We start from the raw sequence: 21,270 nt of genomic DNA, 5'->3' as shown, positions 1-21,270 counted from the left end.
TATGTATTTATGTATTTATGTATTTATGTATTTATGTATTTATGTATTTATGTATTTATGTATTTATGTATTTATGTATTTATGTATTTATGTATTTATGTATTTATGTATTTATGTATTTATGTATTTATGTATTTATGTATTTATGTATTTATGTATTTATGTATTTATGTATTTATGTATTTATGTATTTATGTATTTATGTATTTATGTATTTATGTATTTATGTATTTATGTATTTATGTATTTATGTATTTATGTATTTATGTATTTATGTATTTATGTATTTATGTATTTATGTATTTATGTATTTATGTATTTATGTATTTATGTATTTATGTATTTATGTATTTATGTATTTATGTATTTATGTATTTATGTATTTATGTATTTATGTATTTATGTATTTATGTATTTATGTATTTATGTATTTATGTATTTATGTATTTATGTATTTATGTATTTATGTATTTATGTATTTATGTATTTATGTATTTATGTATTTATGTATTTATGTATTTATGTATTTATGTATTTATGTATTTATGTATTTATGTATTTATGTATTTATGTATTTATGTATTTATGTATTTATGTATTTATGTATTTATGTATTTATGTATTTATGTATTTATGTATTTATGTATTTATGTATTTATGTATTTATGTATTTATGTATTTATGTATTTATGTATTTATGTATTTATGTATTTATGTATTTATGTATTTATGTATTTATGTATTTATGTATTTATGTATTTATGTATTTATGTATTTATGTATTTATGTATTTATGTATTTATGTATTTATGTATTTATGTATTTATGTATTTATGTATTTATGTATTTATGTATTTATGTATTTATGTATTTATGTATTTATGTATTTATGTATTTATGTATTTATGTATTTATGTATTTATGTATTTATGTATTTATGTATTTATGTATTTATGTATTTATGTATTTATGTATTTATGTATTTATGTATTTATGTATTTATGTATTTATGTATTTATGTATTTATGTATTTATGTATTTATGTATTTATGTATTTATGTATTTATGTATTTATGTATTTATGTATTTATGTATTTATGTATTTATGTATTTATGTATTTATGTATTTATGTATTTATGTATTTATGTATTTATGTATTTATGTATTTATGTATTTATGTATTTATGTATTTATGTATTTATGTATTTATGTATTTATGTATTTATGTATTTATGTATTTATGTATTTATGTATTTATGTATTTATGTATTTATGTATTTATGTATTTATGTATTTATGTATTTATGTATTTATGTATTTATGTATTTATGTATTTATGTATTTATGTATTTATGTATTTATGTATTTATGTATTTATGTATTTATGTATTTATGTATTTATGTATTTATGTATTTATGTATTTATGTATTTATGTATTTATGTATTTATGTATTTATGTATTTATGTATTTATGTATTTATGTATTTATGTATTTATGTATTTATGTATTTATGTATTTATGTATTTATGTATTTATGTATTTATGTATTTATGTATTTATGTATTTATGTATTTATGTATTTATGTATTTATGTATTTATGTATTTATGTATTTATGTATTTATGTATTTATGTATTTATGTATTTATGTATTTATGTATTTATGTATTTATGTATTTATGTATTTATGTATTTATGTATTTATGTATTTATGTATTTATGTATTTATGTATTTATGTATTTATGTATTTATGTATTTATGTATTTATGTATTTATGTATTTATGTATTTATGTATTTATGTATTTATGTATTTATGTATTTATGTATTTATGTATTTATGTATTTATGTATTTATGTATTTATGTATTTATGTATTTATGTATTTATGTATTTATGTATTTATGTATTTATGTATTTATGTATTTATGTATTTATGTATTTATGTATTTATGTATTTATGTATTTATGTATTTATGTATTTATGTATTTATGTATTTATGTATTTATGTATTTATGTATTTATGTATTTATGTATTTATGTATTTATGTATTTATGTATTTATGTATTTATGTATTTATGTATTTATGTATTTATGTATTTATGTATTTATGTATTTATGTATTTATGTATTTATGTATTTATGTATTTATGTATTTATGTATTTATGTATTTATGTATTTATGTATTTATGTATTTATGTATTTATGTATTTATGTATTTATGTATTTATGTATTTATGTATTTATGTATTTATGTATTTATGTATTTATGTATTTATGTATTTATGTATTTATGTATTTATGTATTTATGTATTTATGTATTTATGTATTTATGTATTTATGTATTTATGTATTTATGTATTTATGTATTTATGTATTTATGTATTTATGTATTTATGTATTTATGTATTTATGTATTTATGTATTTATGTATTTATGTATTTATGTATTTATGTATTTATGTATTTATGTATTTATGTATTTATGTATTTATGTATTTATGTATTTATGTATTTATGTATTTATGTATTTATGTATTTATGTATTTATGTATTTATGTATTTATGTATTTATGTATTTATGTATTTATGTATTTATGTATTTATGTATTTATGTATTTATGTATTTATGTATTTATGTATTTATGTATTTATGTATTTATGTATTTATGTATTTATGTATTTATGTATTTATGTATTTATGTATTTATGTATTTATGTATTTATGTATTTATGTATTTATGTATTTATGTATTTATGTATTTATGTATTTATGTATTTATGTATTTATGTATTTATGTATTTATGTATTTATGTATTTATGTATTTATGTATTTATGTATTTATGTATTTATGTATTTATGTATTTATGTATTTATGTATTTATGTATTTATGTATTTATGTATTTATGTATTTATGTATTTATGTATTTATGTATTTATGTATTTATGTATTTATGTATTTATGTATTTATGTATTTATGTATTTATGTATTTATGTATTTATGTATTTATGTATTTATGTATTTATGTATTTATGTATTTATGTATTTATGTATTTATGTATTTATGTATTTATGTATTTATGTATTTATGTATTTATGTATTTATGTATTTATGTATTTATGTATTTATGTATTTATGTATTTATGTATTTATGTATTTATGTATTTATGTATTTATGTATTTATGTATTTATGTATTTATGTATTTATGTATTTATGTATTTATGTATTTATGTATTTATGTATTTATGTATTTATGTATTTATGTATTTATGTATTTATGTATTTATGTATTTATGTATTTATGTATTTATGTATTTATGTATTTATGTATTTATGTATTTATGTATTTATGTATTTATGTATTTATGTATTTATGTATTTATGTATTTATGTATTTATGTATTTATGTATTTATGTATTTATGTATTTATGTATTTATGTATTTATGTATTTATGTATTTATGTATTTATGTATTTATGTATTTATGTATTTATGTATTTATGTATTTATGTATTTATGTATTTATGTATTTATGTATTTATGTATTTATGTATTTATGTATTTATGTATTTATGTATTTATGTATTTATGTATTTATGTATTTATGTATTTATGTATTTATGTATTTATGTATTTATGTATTTATGTATTTATGTATTTATGTATTTATGTATTTATGTATTTATGTATTTATGTATTTATGTATTTATGTATTTATGTATTTATGTATTTATGTATTTATGTATTTATGTATTTATGTATTTATGTATTTATGTATTTATGTATTTATGTATTTATGTATTTATGTATTTATGTATTTATGTATTTATGTATTTATGTATTTATGTATTTATGTATTTATGTATTTATGTATTTATGTATTTATGTATTTATGTATTTATGTATTTATGTATTTATGTATTTATGTATTTATGTATTTATGTATTTATGTATTTATGTATTTATGTATTTATGTATTTATGTATTTATGTATTTATGTATTTATGTATTTATGTATTTATGTATTTATGTATTTATGTATTTATGTATTTATGTATTTATGTATTTATGTATTTATGTATTTATGTATTTATGTATTTATGTATTTATGTATTTATGTATTTATGTATTTATGTATTTATGTATTTATGTATTTATGTATTTATGTATTTATGTATTTATGTATTTATGTATTTATGTATTTATGTATTTATGTATTTATGTATTTATGTATTTATGTATTTATGTATTTATGTATTTATGTATTTATGTATTTATGTATTTATGTATTTATGTATTTATGTATTTATGTATTTATGTATTTATGTATTTATGTATTTATGTATTTATGTATTTATGTATTTATGTATTTATGTATTTATGTATTTATGTATTTATGTATTTATGTATTTATGTATTTATGTATTTATGTATTTATGTATTTATGTATTTATGTATTTATGTATTTATGTATTTATGTATTTATGTATTTATGTATTTATGTATTTATGTATTTATGTATTTATGTATTTATGTATTTATGTATTTATGTATTTATGTATTTATGTATTTATGTATTTATGTATTTATGTATTTATGTATTTATGTATTTATGTATTTATGTATTTATGTATTTATGTATTTATGTATTTATGTATTTATGTATTTATGTATTTATGTATTTATGTATTTATGTATTTATGTATTTATGTATTTATGTATTTATGTATTTATGTATTTATGTATTTATGTATTTATGTATTTATGTATTTATGTATTTATGTATTTATGTATTTATGTATTTATGTATTTATGTATTTATGTATTTATGTATTTATGTATTTATGTATTTATGTATTTATGTATTTATGTATTTATGTATTTATGTATTTATGTATTTATGTATTTATGTATTTATGTATTTATGTATTTATGTATTTATGTATTTATGTATTTATGTATTTATGTATTTATGTATTTATGTATTTATGTATTTATGTATTTATGTATTTATGTATTTATGTATTTATGTATTTATGTATTTATGTATTTATGTATTTATGTATTTATGTATTTATGTATTTATGTATTTATGTATTTATGTATTTATGTATTTATGTATTTATGTATTTATGTATTTATGTATTATTTATGTATTTATGTATTTATGTATTTATGTATTTATGTATTTATGTATTTATGTATTTATGTATTTATGTATTTATGTATTTATGTATTTATGTATTTATGTATTTATGTATTTATGTATTTATGTATTTATGTATTTATGTATTTATGTATTTATGTATTTATGTATTTATGTATTTATGTATTTATGTATTTATGTATTTATGTATTTATGTATTTATGTATTTATGTATTTATGTATTTATGTATTTATGTATTTATGTATTTATGTATTTATGTATTTATGTATTTATGTATTTATGTATTTATGTATTTATGTATTTATGTATTTATGTATTTATGTATTTATGTATTTATGTATTTATGTATTTATGTATTTATGTATTTATGTATTTATGTATTTATGTATTTATGTATTTATGTATTTATGTATTTATGTATTTATGTATTTATGTATTTATGTATTTATGTATTTATGTATTTATGTATTTATGTATTTATGTATTTATGTATTTATGTATTTATGTATTTATGTATTTATGTATTTATGTATTTATGTATTTATGTATTTATGTATTTATGTATTTATGTATTTATGTATTTATGTATTTATGTATTTATGTATTTATGTATTTATGTATTTATGTATTTATGTATTTATGTATTTATGTATTTATGTATTTATGTATTTATGTATTTATGTATTTATGTATTTATGTATTTATGTATTTATGTATTTATGTATTTATGTATTTATGTATTTATGTATTTATGTATTTATGTATTTATGTATTTATGTATTTATGTATTTATGTATTTATGTATTTATGTATTTATGTATTTATGTATTTATGTATTTATGTATTTATGTATTTATGTATTTATGTATTTATGTATTTATGTATTTATGTATTTATGTATTTATGTATTTATGTATTTATGTATTTATGTATTTATGTATTTATGTATTTATGTATTTATGTATTTATGTATTTATGTATTTATGTATTTATGTATTTATGTATTTATGTATTTATGTATTTATGTATTTATGTATTTATGTATTTATGTATTTATGTATTTATGTATTTATGTATTTATGTATTTATGTATTTATGTATTTATGTATTTATGTATTTATGTATTTATGTATTTATGTATTTATGTATTTATGTATTTATGTATTTATGTATTTATGTATTTATGTATTTATGTATTTATGTATTTATGTATTTATGTATTTATGTATTTATGTATTTATGTATTTATGTATTTATGTATTTATGTATTTATGTATTTATGTATTTATGTATTTATGTATTTATGTATTTATGTATTTATGTATTTATGTATTTATGTATTTATGTATTTATGTATTTATGTATTTAAATACATAAATACATAAATACATAAATACATAAATACATAAATACATAAATACATAAATACATAAATACATAAATACATAAATACATAAATACATAAATACATAAATACATAAATACATAAATACATAAATACATAAATACATAAATACATAAATACATAAATACATAAATACATAAATACATAAATACATAAATACATAAATACATAAATACATAAATACATAAATACATAAATACATAAATACATAAATACATAAATATTTATGTATTTATGTATTTATGTATTTATGTATTTATGTATTTATGTATTTATGTATTTATGTATTTATGTATTTATTTATGTATTTATGTATTTATGTATTTATGTATTTATGTATTTATGTATTTATGTATTTATGTATTTATGTATTTATGTATTTATGTATTTATGTATTTATGTATTTATGTATTTATGTATTTATGTATTTATGTATTTATGTATTTATGTATTTATGTATTTATGTATTTATGTATTTATGTATTTATGTATTTATGTATTTATGTATTTATGTATTTATGTATTTATGTATTTATGTATTTATGTATTTATGTATTTATGTATTTATGTATTTATGTATTTATGTATTTATGTATTTATGTATTTATGTATTTATGTATTTATGTATTTATGTATTTATGTATTTATGTATTTATGTATTTATGTATTTATGTATTTATGTATTTATGTATTTATGTATTTAAATACATAAATACAGAGGAGCCAAAAAAATCGGCTTCAACGAGCCAATCTGCACGCTCCCAGAATACACAAAATGAGTAAGTGCCTCAAGCCACGTGTGATTTTTTCTTTGGGAAAGCAGCCAGATCGTCATTTTTTCCTTTAAACACAAATAAGGAAATGACATACGCCAGTGCCCAGAAAACAAAACTAGATCCCACAAGCGCTTCGCGCTGAGCCGCAATAGGACAAATACCGAATAATATCGAGACGTGTTGTTAACATTACAATAAAGTATGATGGACTTTGTTGGTGATGGTCTTTTGTTAAACAAAAATGCAAAAACTTATGCAAAACTAAAGCATTCTAATAAAGATGATCCCATTCCAACATTTTAAAAAATCGATGTCTTGCCTTCGAATATCCTTTTGGAACGCGAACGGGGTTTCGCGACACAAACTTGAAATAACTCAATGAGGACATTGAATGCTGCTAACAGAAACCCACCTTACAAGTAAATACAACTTTAAAATAAGAGGATACTCTTTAAATTGCACACATCATTCGGAAGTTAAGGCCATGGCAAAACCGGATACAAAGTCAGGGAACGCATCAAACCACACTTTCACCAGAGGTGAAATATTTGCAAGCTACATCCTTAAAATTACAATCAGGCAACGACAGTATTATTATCGGTAGGGCAATTCTTGGACTTCTACAATTAATTTGTATATTGACGGCTGGAGGAGACTACAATGCAAATCACACGCACTGGGGCTCACGACTCGTGACTTGAGGGAAGGCAAGCAATCATAAACTTAAGCAACAAACTTAACTATGTCATCTTTGGCAGCCCTACATACTGGACAGCTGAAAAGTTAATTGACTACGCTGTAACAAAGAACATCAAATCGAATTCGCCCAAGCTCTCTTTCGGACTTATCTTCGGACCATTTGCCGGTCCTAATAACTTTTCTTCAAAGCCCAGAACTAATTAAGCATTATCCCGACCAGAACAAAGCAACCCTTGTGGAGAGCTCATCCAAATTTAAGCTCTCCACAGATTCTTTGCGGTGAAATGCAATATTACAACATCCAATGAATGAATAGCCGATTTAAGAGCCGTCTTAAGCGTACCCCCTTAATACAAAACAAGCGAAACGCTATAGTCGACGGCCTCGACTATTAGATAGAGAGGGATGGAGATATACTTAAACCAATTCTTCTTTTTCCACTAATACACCTAGGCTATAGCGTCACCTATTTTCACCATTGTAGTTATCATATTAATTTGGTAAACAGTATCCAGTACAGTAGTCAAATAGGAATGAAAATGAAATTAGCTAAAACACATAATTCAGCATACCTTGGTAGTTCTCGATGCGTTCGTGAAGAGTTTCCATTTCCTGGGCCATTTCGTCCCTTTCTTTCTCTGCTTTTGACTTCAGAATATAAGCTTCATCTAGTTTGACGTTAAGTTTATTCATATCAAGGTTTAACGAACTTATCATATTCGTTTTTAACATCATATCATGTTTTAAGTCTGCCATGGTGTTGTTTAACTTAATAATATCACTTCTCAGACTATCACGTTCACGTTGTAATGTCTCCTTGATACGACGAATATCATCTGTTCGTCCATTTGCATTTAAAACGTCCTTCTCCAGTGAATTTATATTGTTTCTGAAATAATGTAAAAACTTTTACTTTAGGATTAGCATTAATGGTAAATTAGTATACTTAAGCCTTAATATTTCACTATTTAACATCATAACTTTTCTATTTAATTTGTACATTCGAGTAGTTGCATTATTTTGATCTTCAATCGATTTTTTTAACCTGCTGGTCAATTGAGAAACTGCATTTGATTTTTCTTTTTCAATTAACCTTAACTGCTTAATCATTTCTTCGTTATTTTTTTGATTTTTAGTTAAGTCAGCTATGTCATCTTCATTTTTGTGCATTGCCTTATTTAATGCGTTTACTTCACTTCTATATTTATCTAAATGGACCCGCTGCCTATCATAATCTGACATTTTTTGACTAAGTTTACGTGATGTCTCTGATAAATCTCTATTTGCTATATCCAGTTTCATCATAGTTTTACCATGCGCCTCTTTTTGTTCTTCCATCGTTTTCATTAAAGCTCGCAGCTTTGACTCTACATTTAAGCGTTCGCCCTCAGCAAATTTCGCTCGTGATGCCATTTTACTCATAGCATCTTCATTGTTTCGAATAATATATTCCAAGTTCTCAGAGTAATATCGGTTAGTGGCTAGTCGTTTTTCTAAGTCCACAACTTCTCCAGCTAGACGATCGCGTTCTCTAAGTATTATATTCTTGTACTTCGCAAGGTGTCCAAATCTAAAATAAACAATAGAAAACGTTATATTCGAAGCCTTCAACTACCAGGTTCCCGCCTGCAAACGCATGTTCCCAAATGTTGCTCTGTGCGCGTGGGACCCGGCTGAAATACATTCGCGTTGTATTAATCGGAGATAGATAGATCGTATTGTATATAGGTGTCAATATAGGGTCAAAACATTTTAAAAACAAGGAAGATCGCTATAGTCGAGTACCTCGACTATCAGATACCCGTTACTCCGCTAATGGGACCAAACGGAAATGGAGATATGCAAGCAGCAAAGCGAGATTTAAATGCGCCACCTACCGGCGGTAGACAGATATAAGCGTTATGGGCGTTAGAGTGGGCGTTGAAATTTTTTTTTGGATCAATCGATAGGTATTGACTATTCCAATACGTTTCAGCTAAATTTTTTTGTGGGCGTTAAAGTAGGCGTGGCAAAATTTTTTTGGGTCGATCGATAAGTATTGGCGAGAACAATACATTTCAGTTAAAATTTTTATTCTAGCATCAAAACTGAAGGAGCCACAGTTTTGGGCGGTTTGTGGGCGTTAGTGCCACGCCATTTTCTGAAATTGAACAGAGTGGACGAGAGTTAAGGATAGCAGAAATCTCATATGCAAGAGTTCTTAACTTCCAATCGATCCCATCAGCTAAACACACGGAAGATGTCGATGCTGTGTGCTGCTCGCTCAAAAAGAGCTCTTTCAGCTCGGCAAGCTCGCTCTTTGCACCGACAAAGTTTGTAGCATTGTCGCTCCAAATGGTACGCGGACTGCCTCTAAGGCTGATGAATCTCCTCAGCGCTGCGATGAAAGAATCCGTCGTGAGATCCTGGACCACTTCCAAAAGAGCAGCCTTCGTGGAAAAGCAGACAAAGACGGCGATATAGCACTTGTGGGGTGCCTTATTTCTGGCCTCTGCCTTATGATAGAATGGCCCACAATAGTCCACTCCTGTGCTATGAAAAGCTGGATTGGGCTGCACTCTATTTGCTGGCAGGCTACCCATGACGTGCTCCCAAGTAACAGGCTTCGTTCGGAAACATCGAACGCAATTTGAAATGAACCGATAAATGTATGCAAATACGCGCTGCAACTTATCGAAAGAGTTGAGGAATTTGCAGTTTGATGAACTGTCTATGCAAACGGACCCAATTAGAGCCACAGAATGGCGCTCTGGAAGATCCTTTGCTGAGTCTAGCAGGGACGGCCAGTTCGACGAGCTTTGCAGAAGGAATGGAGGCCCGTTAGCCCAAAGGGAATGTTCCAACAATTCTCTTGGGATACATCCTCGCGATACGACGTCTGCCGGATTCAAGTTTGTAGGAACGTGATGCCAAGTCATGTCTTTCGTCATCTCCTGAATTTTCGCGATTCTGTTTGATACGAAAACGTTAAACTCCCTCGGAGGTTGCCGAACCCACGCCAACACAATAGACGAATCCGACCAGCAATGAAAGGTGCAATCGAAATTTAGGGCTTCCTCGGCGTTTACGATTAGCTCAGCCAATAAAAGCGCTGCGGAAAGTTCTAATCTTGGAATTGTTAAGGCCTTCAATGGAGCTACCCTTGACTTGGCACAGAGCAGATGGACTTTCGATTCTCCATTGGTCTCCGATCGCAAGTATAGATACGCTCCATAAGCTGACATGCTCGCATCGCAGAATCCATGAAACTCAACGGACGCCCTTGGTTGCAGTACGAAATGGAAATTTTAAGTTCTGTACGACCGATAACTGTGAGGTCAACTCCGCCCATGACGAAAGAATGGGCTCTGGCAGTGCGTCATCCCAATCCACGTTCGCACTCCATAGAGATTGCAGAAAAATCTTCGATTTTGTGATATTTAGAGTTATTAAACCGAGTGGATCATAAAATTTGGCAATCGTTGACAATGCAACCCGCTTAGGGGGCCGTTGATTGGTTGTCAGTTGAGAAAAGTTAAATAAGAGTTGATCAGAAGATGGATCCCAGACTAGTCCCAATGCCTTGGCGACATCCGATCCATCGTGAAATTTGATTAGCTGCTCTCCCCTTCCAGGGCTGCTGACTCATTAGAACACCATTTGCGGATTGGAAAATGGCCTCGCGACAGTAGTTCCTTCACCTGACGACGAATTTCTCTCACCTCCCCAACTGAGCCCCCACCAGATATTAAATCATCCACATAGAAATCTCTACGAACAATTATGGCTCCAATAGGAAATGATTCCATGATGCATGGCCCTTATAGCCAAGAAGGCAGCTGGCTTGGTTCCATAAGTCCCCGTGTTCAATTTAAAAACACTCAACTCTTCCGTTAAGCTCTCTCTCCAAACGATGCACTGTAAAAAATCATCCGGGTACGAAACACGCACGCAACGGTACATCTTGCATATATCTCCACAAAGGGCAACTTTAAAAAATCGAAAGCGAAGCAGTATATTGAAGATTTTTTGATGAATTGTTGGTCCTGCCAGAAGCAAGTCGTTCAGAGAGCTACCAGAAGTTGTTTCAGCAGATCCATCAAAAACGACACGAAGCATCGTACTCGTGCTCTCCTGCTTATGTACGCAATGGTGGGCCAAAAATAATTGTGTTTCTGGCGGTTCCTTAGTTACAAGAGACGTGTGACCTAGATCGATATACTCCCTCAAAAATGCTGAGTACCGAGGTTTCAGGGCTGGGTTTCTATCTACAATAGTTTAGCTTCCAAACTCTTGATACGACGACGAGTCAGGCAATAAGAATCACCTAGAGATTTGAATCCGGAAGTGAAAAGATGCTCACATCGCAAGTCTTCCGGCAATAAAGATGGTTTAGACGAAGAGAAGTCCTCAATTTCCCAAAATCGCTTTACTATGGCGGCAAGTGTATCATCGCAGATGCGAATTCATGCAATCACTCAGCTCCCGAAGACCCTTCGAAGATCCCTTCTCGACACCCTTTAAACCGAATATTGCCTGAACGTGTGCCTGAAAGTGTAGAACTTTATTATCAAATCGATTAACCAGCAAATTCATAGCCTTTTTATAATTAGCATTCGAGGGCTCAAGCGAGCGTATGGTTTCCAGAGCCACGCCGCCCGAACTCGAACGCAAATATTGTAATTTTTCAATGTCGATGAGCTCATCATCATTTCCGATGACGGTAGTGAAAGACGCAAGGAAATCCGGCTACTCAGAGTAGGATCCATGAAAACGAGCAATTTCCAAATTTGGCAACCGAGGCTTCCTAGATCGAAAAGAAAGATCCGCATTATTAGTGATGTCAAAAGATGTTGAATTTGCAGCGGTTGAAGCCGGCAATTGTGCCTTGCGATGAGCAGCAAAGCCTCGGCTTAGTTTGGCCTTTACATCCAGGAAAACATCGGCAAATTCAATCCGATGGTCGCTCGAGATTTCGGAAAAATCCAGTCTTTCCAACGATGTCTGCGCAGAATCAAATGCCTGGTTTAAGGAATTGACCCATTCCATTCGCGCCAGCAAATCAGCTTCGTCAAACTGATTAGCCACATCAGCGTTCAAATAACATTTCATCGAGCTCATTTGCCGCAAAATAGATTGGGATTTGACTCGGTAGTAGTCGACGTCACTTGTGGTTATACTTTGAGCCCGAACCGAGTTTTCCGTATCAGACATTTTTCAATCTCGAGAAAAAAAAATGAAATAAAATAAAATGAATTATTTGCACAACACAGTTTTGGTGTTTTTTCACAGCGCAAAATGTACAAAAAATTAAACGGCCGGCTGTGCACTTTTATATGCACATTAGGGTGTCCCTTATTTTTCATGTTTGATATATTTTTACGCATACCTTCTTAAAACGTTCCTAATAACTCAATATGTTCTAGAAAAAAATACTAGCCCGTTGCATGCAAGAGAACACGTTCCGACTTGCAATTTAAGCTTGTCCGTACAAGTTGGTGCGGTTACAGCGCTGCGACTATGGACTACGCTTCATTCGTTATTTCATTCGTAAGTTTTGGTGTTATTGGTGCACTATTGTTTGTTGAGTAAAGATGTCAGTGACATTACGTAGTGATAAAGAAAATATTTTTCTTATCGGGCTACCTAGTCATCAAATCACTGGTGCAAAGTTACCATCAAATCGCCAGGTTCTCTCCGTTTTATTTTATAATATTCGGCAAGTCAAGCTAACTCTCAGTGAAAGTGCAAATCTTGTGACTAGGGAGTGTTTAATATTTTGGGAAAAAGCGAGAATTCCCACAAGGGCATTGCCCAATTGCGTGAAGAAACTTATTGATTTATACCATGCTTGGAGAGATCTGCAAAAAAATTGTAAAAAAACTCTAGCCACTTTCAAGGACCGAGAAAAGAATTTTAAAATAAGCCTTGATAACTTATTTGATATTGCACATGCTGATGCCTTGAAAATAATAAAAATAGAGGAAGACAAACTATTTTTGAATAAACAAAGAGAACCAGGTCGACCAGGATATTTAGCTGGTGTAGACAAAAAATTGACGGAGAAAGAAGAAAGAGTTAGACAGAGACGATTAGACGATGAGGAAAGAAAATTAAGACAAATGGAATTATTGGCTGTTGCATCTACTTCTACTACACAAAACTTGGAACATTCCGAAGATTCGGACGGGGAACAGATTTTGTATTCTGAAATCAGCTTGCCAGTGGTTCTCGGCTCTAAAACAAGTTCGAAAAGAGGTAGAAAGAAACTGATAACACCTAAACTTGTCGCAGCTTTAGACCGTTGTCAGTTGAGCATTAGAGACTCCGTTTACATTCTTCATGCGGTTGTAGAAGCGCTTGGTCTGAGCAGTGATGATTTCCCAATTAATAAATCCTCGATTCAGCGAATTCGTACTCAGATGAGAAAATCTAGGGCAGAAGCAATAAAAACTGATTTTCAGAACAATGTTCCTGATGTAGTCACAGTCCATTAGGATGGAAAACTATTACCAGGGCTGAATGTGCGAGTTTCAAAAGAAAAACGCTTGCCAATTATAGTTTCATTTGACGACAAAGAACAGCTTCTTGCAGTACCAAAACTGGAGAGTTCTTCTGGTAAACATCAATCAAAAGCCGTCTCAACCGCCCTTTGTGACTGGGATCTTAATAACAAGGTACAAATAATGTGCTGCGACACCACATCTTCGAATACTGGACGTTACAATGGAGCTTGCGCTCTTTTAGAACACACTTTAGAAAGAGAATTGTTATTGTTCGCTTGTCGTCATCATGTTTATGAGTTGGTCTTAAAAACTGTCTTCGAAACCAAGATAAAGCACATTACTAACAGCGCAGATATTCCGCTCTTTAAGAAGTTCAGATCGGAAAAACATCGATTCAAATAAAATTGAACTATGCCTTGATTTCGTTAAAGAATATGTTGCTGAGACAAATATTACATCTTTGATAATGTTTTATAAAGCAGAACTGGAAAAATCTTTCATAAGAGACGATTATCGTGAATTAGTTGAACTTTGCGTAGTGTTTCTGGGAGGAGATACAAACAAGAAAATAAAAATCAGGCCCCCTGGAGCTATGCATCAGGCACGGTGGATGGCAAGAGCGATTTACTCTTTAAAAATATGTTTGCTGCAATCTCAAGTCAGAATGATTGTAAAAGACAAAAGGGCCCTACAAGATGTTTGCCTATTTATCGTCACATTGTATGTAAAGCCTTCGCTTGAATGCACAGTGGCGATTAAAGCACCTAACCAAGATTTGTACTTCTTGAAGGCATTAAAAGAGTACGAAAAAGTTGACACAACAGTTTCAAAAGCTGCTTTAAGCAAGTTCAGCCACCACCTATGGTACTTGTGTGAAGAGACAGTCATTTTATCACTGTTTGATAATGAGGTTGATAACCAAACCAAAATGAAAATGATTGAAAACTTAGACAGGGACAAGAGGTCAGATGTTGGCAAACGCTATATTCCATCAAAGGAAGAAATGTCCCAAACGTTGTTTGGTAAGCTAAAATTATTTTTTGTGTCTGTTTTTTATATACTTTACGTTGTAATTCTTTTTGTTAATTAACCTGTTTTTTGTTTCAGATAAAACGCTGGATGATTTTGTATCGGAGAAGAGCAAACAATTTCTAAATCGACTGCAGATTGACGACAGTTTTCTTCAGGAAGATATATCTTCTTGGGATGATAATGCTGCTTTTCTGAAAGCTAAAAGTAGGATAAGTCGGTTGAAGGTTGTAAATGACACTGCTGAGAGGGCTGTCAAATTAATGCAAGATTTTCAAGGACTTATCACGGCGGAAGAAGAACAAAAACAATACCTGTTGCGCTGTGTCAACGAACATAGACATTTATATCCGGACTGTAAAAAAACCACACTAAATAGAAGTTACCCTGCCTGATTGTTATTATTTTATGTGTTTAAATAAATATAAATATTACAATAAATTCATTTTCCATTTTATTCACTTCATTAATTTCATTTTGATTAATTTTATAGAAGATTGGAATAATAGGACAAAAAACATTTTTTGATCAAATTTGAAGCTCGGTCGGCACGGGTTGCAATCATGCTAGAAAGATCAAATTTCATATTTGAGTAAGGTTTTACATTTATAAAAGATACAGGAGGTATGCATTACAAAATTCGAAAAAAAATTTTTTTTTGCCATATAAGGGACACCCTAATGCACATACGTATTTTTTTTTTTTTTATTAAGTAAAGCTTAAGTTTATACATGAATACAAGTGATAGAAGAAGAGAAGAGGTAGAAATGTTCCGATCCCGCGGGACTGCCGCAAAGCTATACTTCGCGGGTCGGATGGCGGTCAGTTTGCCGCACGTCCTTATAACTCGATGCGTCGACTCCGTTCTCGACGCCTTAGCTCCTTCAGGATGCCAGCGGACATGTTGGCTATCGCGTCCCACTTGCTTTGGTTTTCCAGCATGCAGCTGATCACGTTATCCGCTGTCAGGATACAAACGGTTGTCGTTTAACGTATAGGGGGCTGATGAATAGCGCGTGCTCCGCGACTTCGATGCTTCCTGTGCCGCAGTGGTCGCAGTAGGGGTTTGGCTCGTGATTAAACCTATGCAGGTATTTCTTGAAACATCCGTGCCGGGAGATCATCTGCGTGAGGTAAAAGTCTACCTGTCCGTGTCGTCTCTGCAGCCAGGGGGTTAGACTGGGAATTAGCCTGTGCGTCCACCGCCCTGTGGTCGCATTGATCCACCTCCTTTGCCATGCCTCGATCGTGTTGCTGCGCTGAGTCCTGCTTCCTGTGCTCCCAGTTCTTCGTTCTGCCGCCAGCAGGTCTATCGGTATAGTACCGGCTACCACTAGCGCAGCTTCCTCGGATACCGTGCAGAAGCTGCTTGTGATGCGCAGTGCGCAGCGTCTGTAAACAGCTTGGCACTGGCGGCTGTATGATGCGGTCTTCATAGCTTCGGCCCATATGGGCGTGGGCGTACAGTATGGTAGATGTCACCACTGTGGCTATTATCCTTCTGCTGTGCTGCTTCGGTCCTCGAGTATTGGCCATCATCCTTGAGATGGCTGCAGTCGATCTGGATGCTTTGGCTGCTGCATACGATAGGTGCGGTTTGACCGATAGTCTGTGGTCGATCAGTACTCCAAGATACTTGATTGAGGCGCTTGTTTCTATTGGACTTGATCCGACTCGTATTGTGGCCTTCTCCACAGTCTTCCTGCTGCTTATGAGCACTGCCTCCGTTTTGTGCTCGGCGATTGCTAACCCGTTGTCTGCGAGCCAGCAATTGAGGGTGTCTATCGAGAGGCTGCACCTATCCGTGATCTCTTCGAGGGTTTTCGCTACCGTTACCAGCGCTATGTCGTCCGCAAATCCCACCACAGTGCATCCTGCGGGTAGTACCAGCCTTAGGATCCCGTCGTACATGACGTTCCACAGTATCGGGCCCAGGACTGAGCCTTGAGGTACTCCTCCTGTCACCAGGTACTCGTGCTCTCCGACATCAGAGGAATATGTTAGCAGTCTGTCCTTGAAGTAGTCCGCTACGAGGTCGATCAGGTAATTCGAGATTCCCATGTGATGGAGGGCCTGCAGGACAAGGTTCCAGTTGGCAGAGTTAAAGGCATTCTTGACGTCCAGGGTGCAGACGAGGGAGTACTCTTTTAAGCCATCTAGCCACATTTCTCCTTCGATTGCGTTAGCAGCCAGTTGGGTGACCGTTTGGATCGCGTCAATGGTGCTTCTTTTCCTCCGGAAGCCAAACTGGTGGTCCGATAACGCTCTTGGTCGAGTTCTTTCTCGAGGTGGGTGCAGATTATGCGCTCGAATATCTTCCCCGTTGTATTCAGCATACGTAGGGGTCTGTATGACGATGCGTCGTCGTTCAGTTTGCCCGGTTTGACGCTTCCAACCTATGGGGAAGGTTAGTTGGGTGAGACACGTGTTGTACATCTCCGTGAATATACCCGGGTAGTTTGCCACCAATGTTTGCAGTGCAGCATTGGGAATGAAGTCGGGGACAGGGGATTTTTCGATTTTGGTTTTCCTTAACGCAGCCAGGACTTCGGCTTCGCTGGTGAGAACAGTATCGCCTTCTCCGGTAGCTTGCCAGGTAAGGGGCGGCTGGGTGGGGAATAGGGTGGACAGGGTGGCCAAGCTGTAAGTGGCCGGTAGGGGTCGGCTGTCTGTTGAGCTTACCCATGACCATCCTGTATGCTGACCCGAATGGTTCTGCATCCGCCGCTTCGCACAGCTCCTGGAAGCATCTGGCCTTGCTAGCTTTGATCGCGTTCTCTTAGCTCTGTAGGTTGTTTGCCTTAGCTCCTGGTTTCCGCGTCCTCTGCTTCTCTGACACCTGCGCCGGGCCGCTAGGCAGTCTCTCCTCGCGCAGCCTATCTCCTCGTTCCACCATGGTACTGGTCTTCGCCCGTTACCACCTCTCGTGGCCTTCTCCATAGCTGCATCGCACGCCTCCTTCACTCTATCGGCTAGGTTCCTCGCGCGTGTGTTAGCGTCTCCTGTAACGCAGACGCCTTCCATGTGTGCTAGGAGGGACACTGTGTTAAGGGTATGCGCTTTGTAGGTTGTTTGGCGGCTGCTTGGAGCGGGCAGTCTGGGGCTTGTCTGGGTGATGATCAGGGCGTGGTCGCTGTGGGTGTATATATCTGACACCCTCCATACGCAGTTGCGTGCCAGTTCAGGGCTAGCGAAGGTCCCAACCTGACTTGCTGAAGGTCGGTCTATTACCTTCGTTGAGTAGGCATACGTTTAGCGAAGCCACTGCCTCAAGGAGGATGGTTCCCCGCTGCGTCATACTAGTGCTGCCCCATGTTGTGGACCATGCGTTGAAATCACCTGCGATGAGGACAGAGGACCTACCGTGTGCGTCGTCAGCGATCTCCTGCATTATTGTTCTGAACTCGCTAGTGTGTACGCTCGGGGCTTTTTAGCAGCTGTAGAATGTTATCCCTTTGATCTGCGATCTGGTGTATCCCGTCCTGGAAGCCCTGTGCGATAGGTGTCCCGGGGGCTGCCTGCAGCTCCATATTGCTGCTCTGCCTTCCGAACTACGTTGCCATACGCCTTCATGCTTGTCCTTTTAGGGCTCGCTGAGTATTGCCACCTCAGCCTGCTGCTCGATGAGCGTCTGTGCTAGCAGGTCCTGCGCCGCTCTGCAATGGTTAAGGTTTAGCTGTAGGACCGTAACCACTCTGTTTGTCGTGCATGGCTCTCCGGTACTCAGGGCACGCACTGCTGAGGGTCGGCCTCTCCTACAGATTTTCCGCTTCTTGTGCAGATGATGCATTTTGGTTTGCCCTGGGTACAAGTTTTATACTTGTGGCCATCCTTGCCACATCTGAAGCAGGATTGCTGCGTGTTTGTGGCTATTGCCTCTGACGCTGGGCATCTGGCAGACATGTGGCCTAAACCCATGCATTTGTAGCATCGCCTGGGCTCCGTTTTCTGTCTTATGCGGCAGACGACCCATCCAACCCTGATTTTCCCCTTGTCGAGGATCCGCTGCGCATGCTCAGGTCTGAGGTGGACCGTCGCCGTTTGGGTTCCGCCATACGCCTTCCGCATCCTAGGTGCAGCGCCCGCCGGGATCTCGCACTCCTCCTCAGCGTAAACTGCCTGTAATACCTCCTCGCAGGTGGTCATTTCGTCCAGGTCGCGGATTTCCACTTGCACCGTGTCCTCCAGCATAGCCACTTCGGCTTTGCCGCTGAAGGCGGACTTGATGGCTGTGTGCAGTTTCTGCGTGGCTGGGTCTGAGGGTTTCTGCGTATGCCTTGCACACCATCCTTAAGCCCCTGAAGGGTAGGCTCGGTTTTGACCAGCTTGAGCATGTCTGCGTACGATCCTTCGCTGCATTTGATTAGGATAGCGTCAGAGCGCTGATTCCTGCGCTTCGCGGTGCGGTTCACGTGGCCTTCGCTTTCCCCATTACTCGCTGCAGTCACGTGGGGCTTCTTGGTTTGGGTCTCACCTGCTGCCACGGCGGGTTTCTCGGCGCGACCCTGCCTGGGTTCCCCGCGCCAGTATGCGTTCTCTTTATGCTGGTGCCTTCTTGCCGTGGAGCAGAGAGCGATGGTGTTGTCTGCTGGGTTGCGCTGGCGGTCGGGCCCCTGGCTCGGGATTCATCCAGCGTCGCACTGATCTCGCTTTGCAGCTTCTTCATTGCATGCAATGAGTCGATCGTGGCCTGTGTGACATGGCGGACAACCTTCTTGTTGTTGCTATTTGTGTCCGTGAACTTCGCGATCATTTCGTCGAGCATCTTGCCCAGCTCATTGGTGAGAGCTGCGGCGCTTTTCTGCACCCGCTGCTTCTTATTGGCTCCATCGATCGCCTCTTCAGGGCTGGTTGGTTCCCGACTTCTCTTCGGGGTGGTTTGCTCATCCTCGTTACTGCCGAAGTTGAACATTGGCCCAGTCACTTTGGGAGGCGCTGACACTGGGTGGGCATCGGGAGTCTGCTTCATCCCCGTTGGCGACCGCTGCACCTTCTGTTTTATCATCTGAAACTTTTCTTCTGCCCTGGCAACTGCAAGAGCCTGGTTCTCGTCATGTCCGAACGATTTCTCCTTATCCATCGCCTGCACTAGTCGGAGGTCCCTCGGTGAGCCGAGGGACAGCCGGCTCTGTCCAGCACTGCGATCAGCTGATCGATGTTGTTTGCTTGTGCCGGAAAAACCGCGCGTGTGAGCAGCACCAAATATATGTGGCGCTCTGGAGTGGAGCGTTGCTTTGTGGGTTCGCGCAATGGTAGCCACCTAGGCTGTTACTTCTCTCCTCTCGTTATCGGTGCGACGCAGCGTTCGCAGTACGCTCGCTGCGTAGGCTGCCGTCGCTTCCCAATTCGCCTCCTTCAGCAGCATGAGGGGCACAAAGGTTTCTGGCCGAACTCTTGCCCCGGTGGTCTCCGTGAGTATTTGGCGGTCATAGCCAAAGCGGCGACATTCAAAAAGGACATGCTGAGCGTCCTCGACAATGCCGCTGCCGCACTCTGGGCAACCGTCCTCCGTGTCGTGCCCGAAGCGCTTAAGGAAGCTTCGGAAGCAGCCGTGTCACTCAGCGCCTGCGTGAGGTAAAAATCCACCTGGCCGTGCTTCCTACTTAGCCATGGCTCTATGCTGGAGCCGCGTACAGCAACTGCGACTTGACAACAGTCGCGAGGAGCCTGCGTCTATCCTGCTTCGGTCCCCTGG

General features: G+C 34.1%; 1 protein-coding gene across 1 annotated transcript in view; it reads right to left on the bottom strand.

The window, feature by feature from the left end:
• ORY (Occludin-Related Y) overlaps positions 1–9,624 on the bottom strand; it is a 386,890-nt gene extending 377,266 nt beyond the window's left edge. Inside the window, exons 1-2 of the mRNA XM_070998113.1 lie at positions 9,008–9,624; positions 8,634–8,950 (exon numbers count right to left, since the gene is read on the bottom strand). Of these exons, the coding sequence (XP_070854214.1) occupies positions 8,634–8,950; positions 9,008–9,483 (793 nt within the window). The 5' untranslated portion in view covers positions 9,484–9,624. The remainder of the gene's footprint in view (positions 1–8,633; positions 8,951–9,007) is intronic.
• Positions 9,625–21,270: the final 11,646 nt, after the last annotated feature.

This window comes from Drosophila suzukii (assembly GCF_043229965.1).
Source record: "Drosophila suzukii chromosome Y unlocalized genomic scaffold, CBGP_Dsuzu_IsoJpt1.0 scf_Y1, whole genome shotgun sequence".
Lineage (NCBI taxonomy): Eukaryota > Metazoa > Arthropoda > Insecta > Diptera > Drosophilidae > Drosophila > Drosophila suzukii.
Note: the sequence above shows the minus strand (reverse complement) of the source record. Positions and strands in the feature narration are given on the sequence as shown.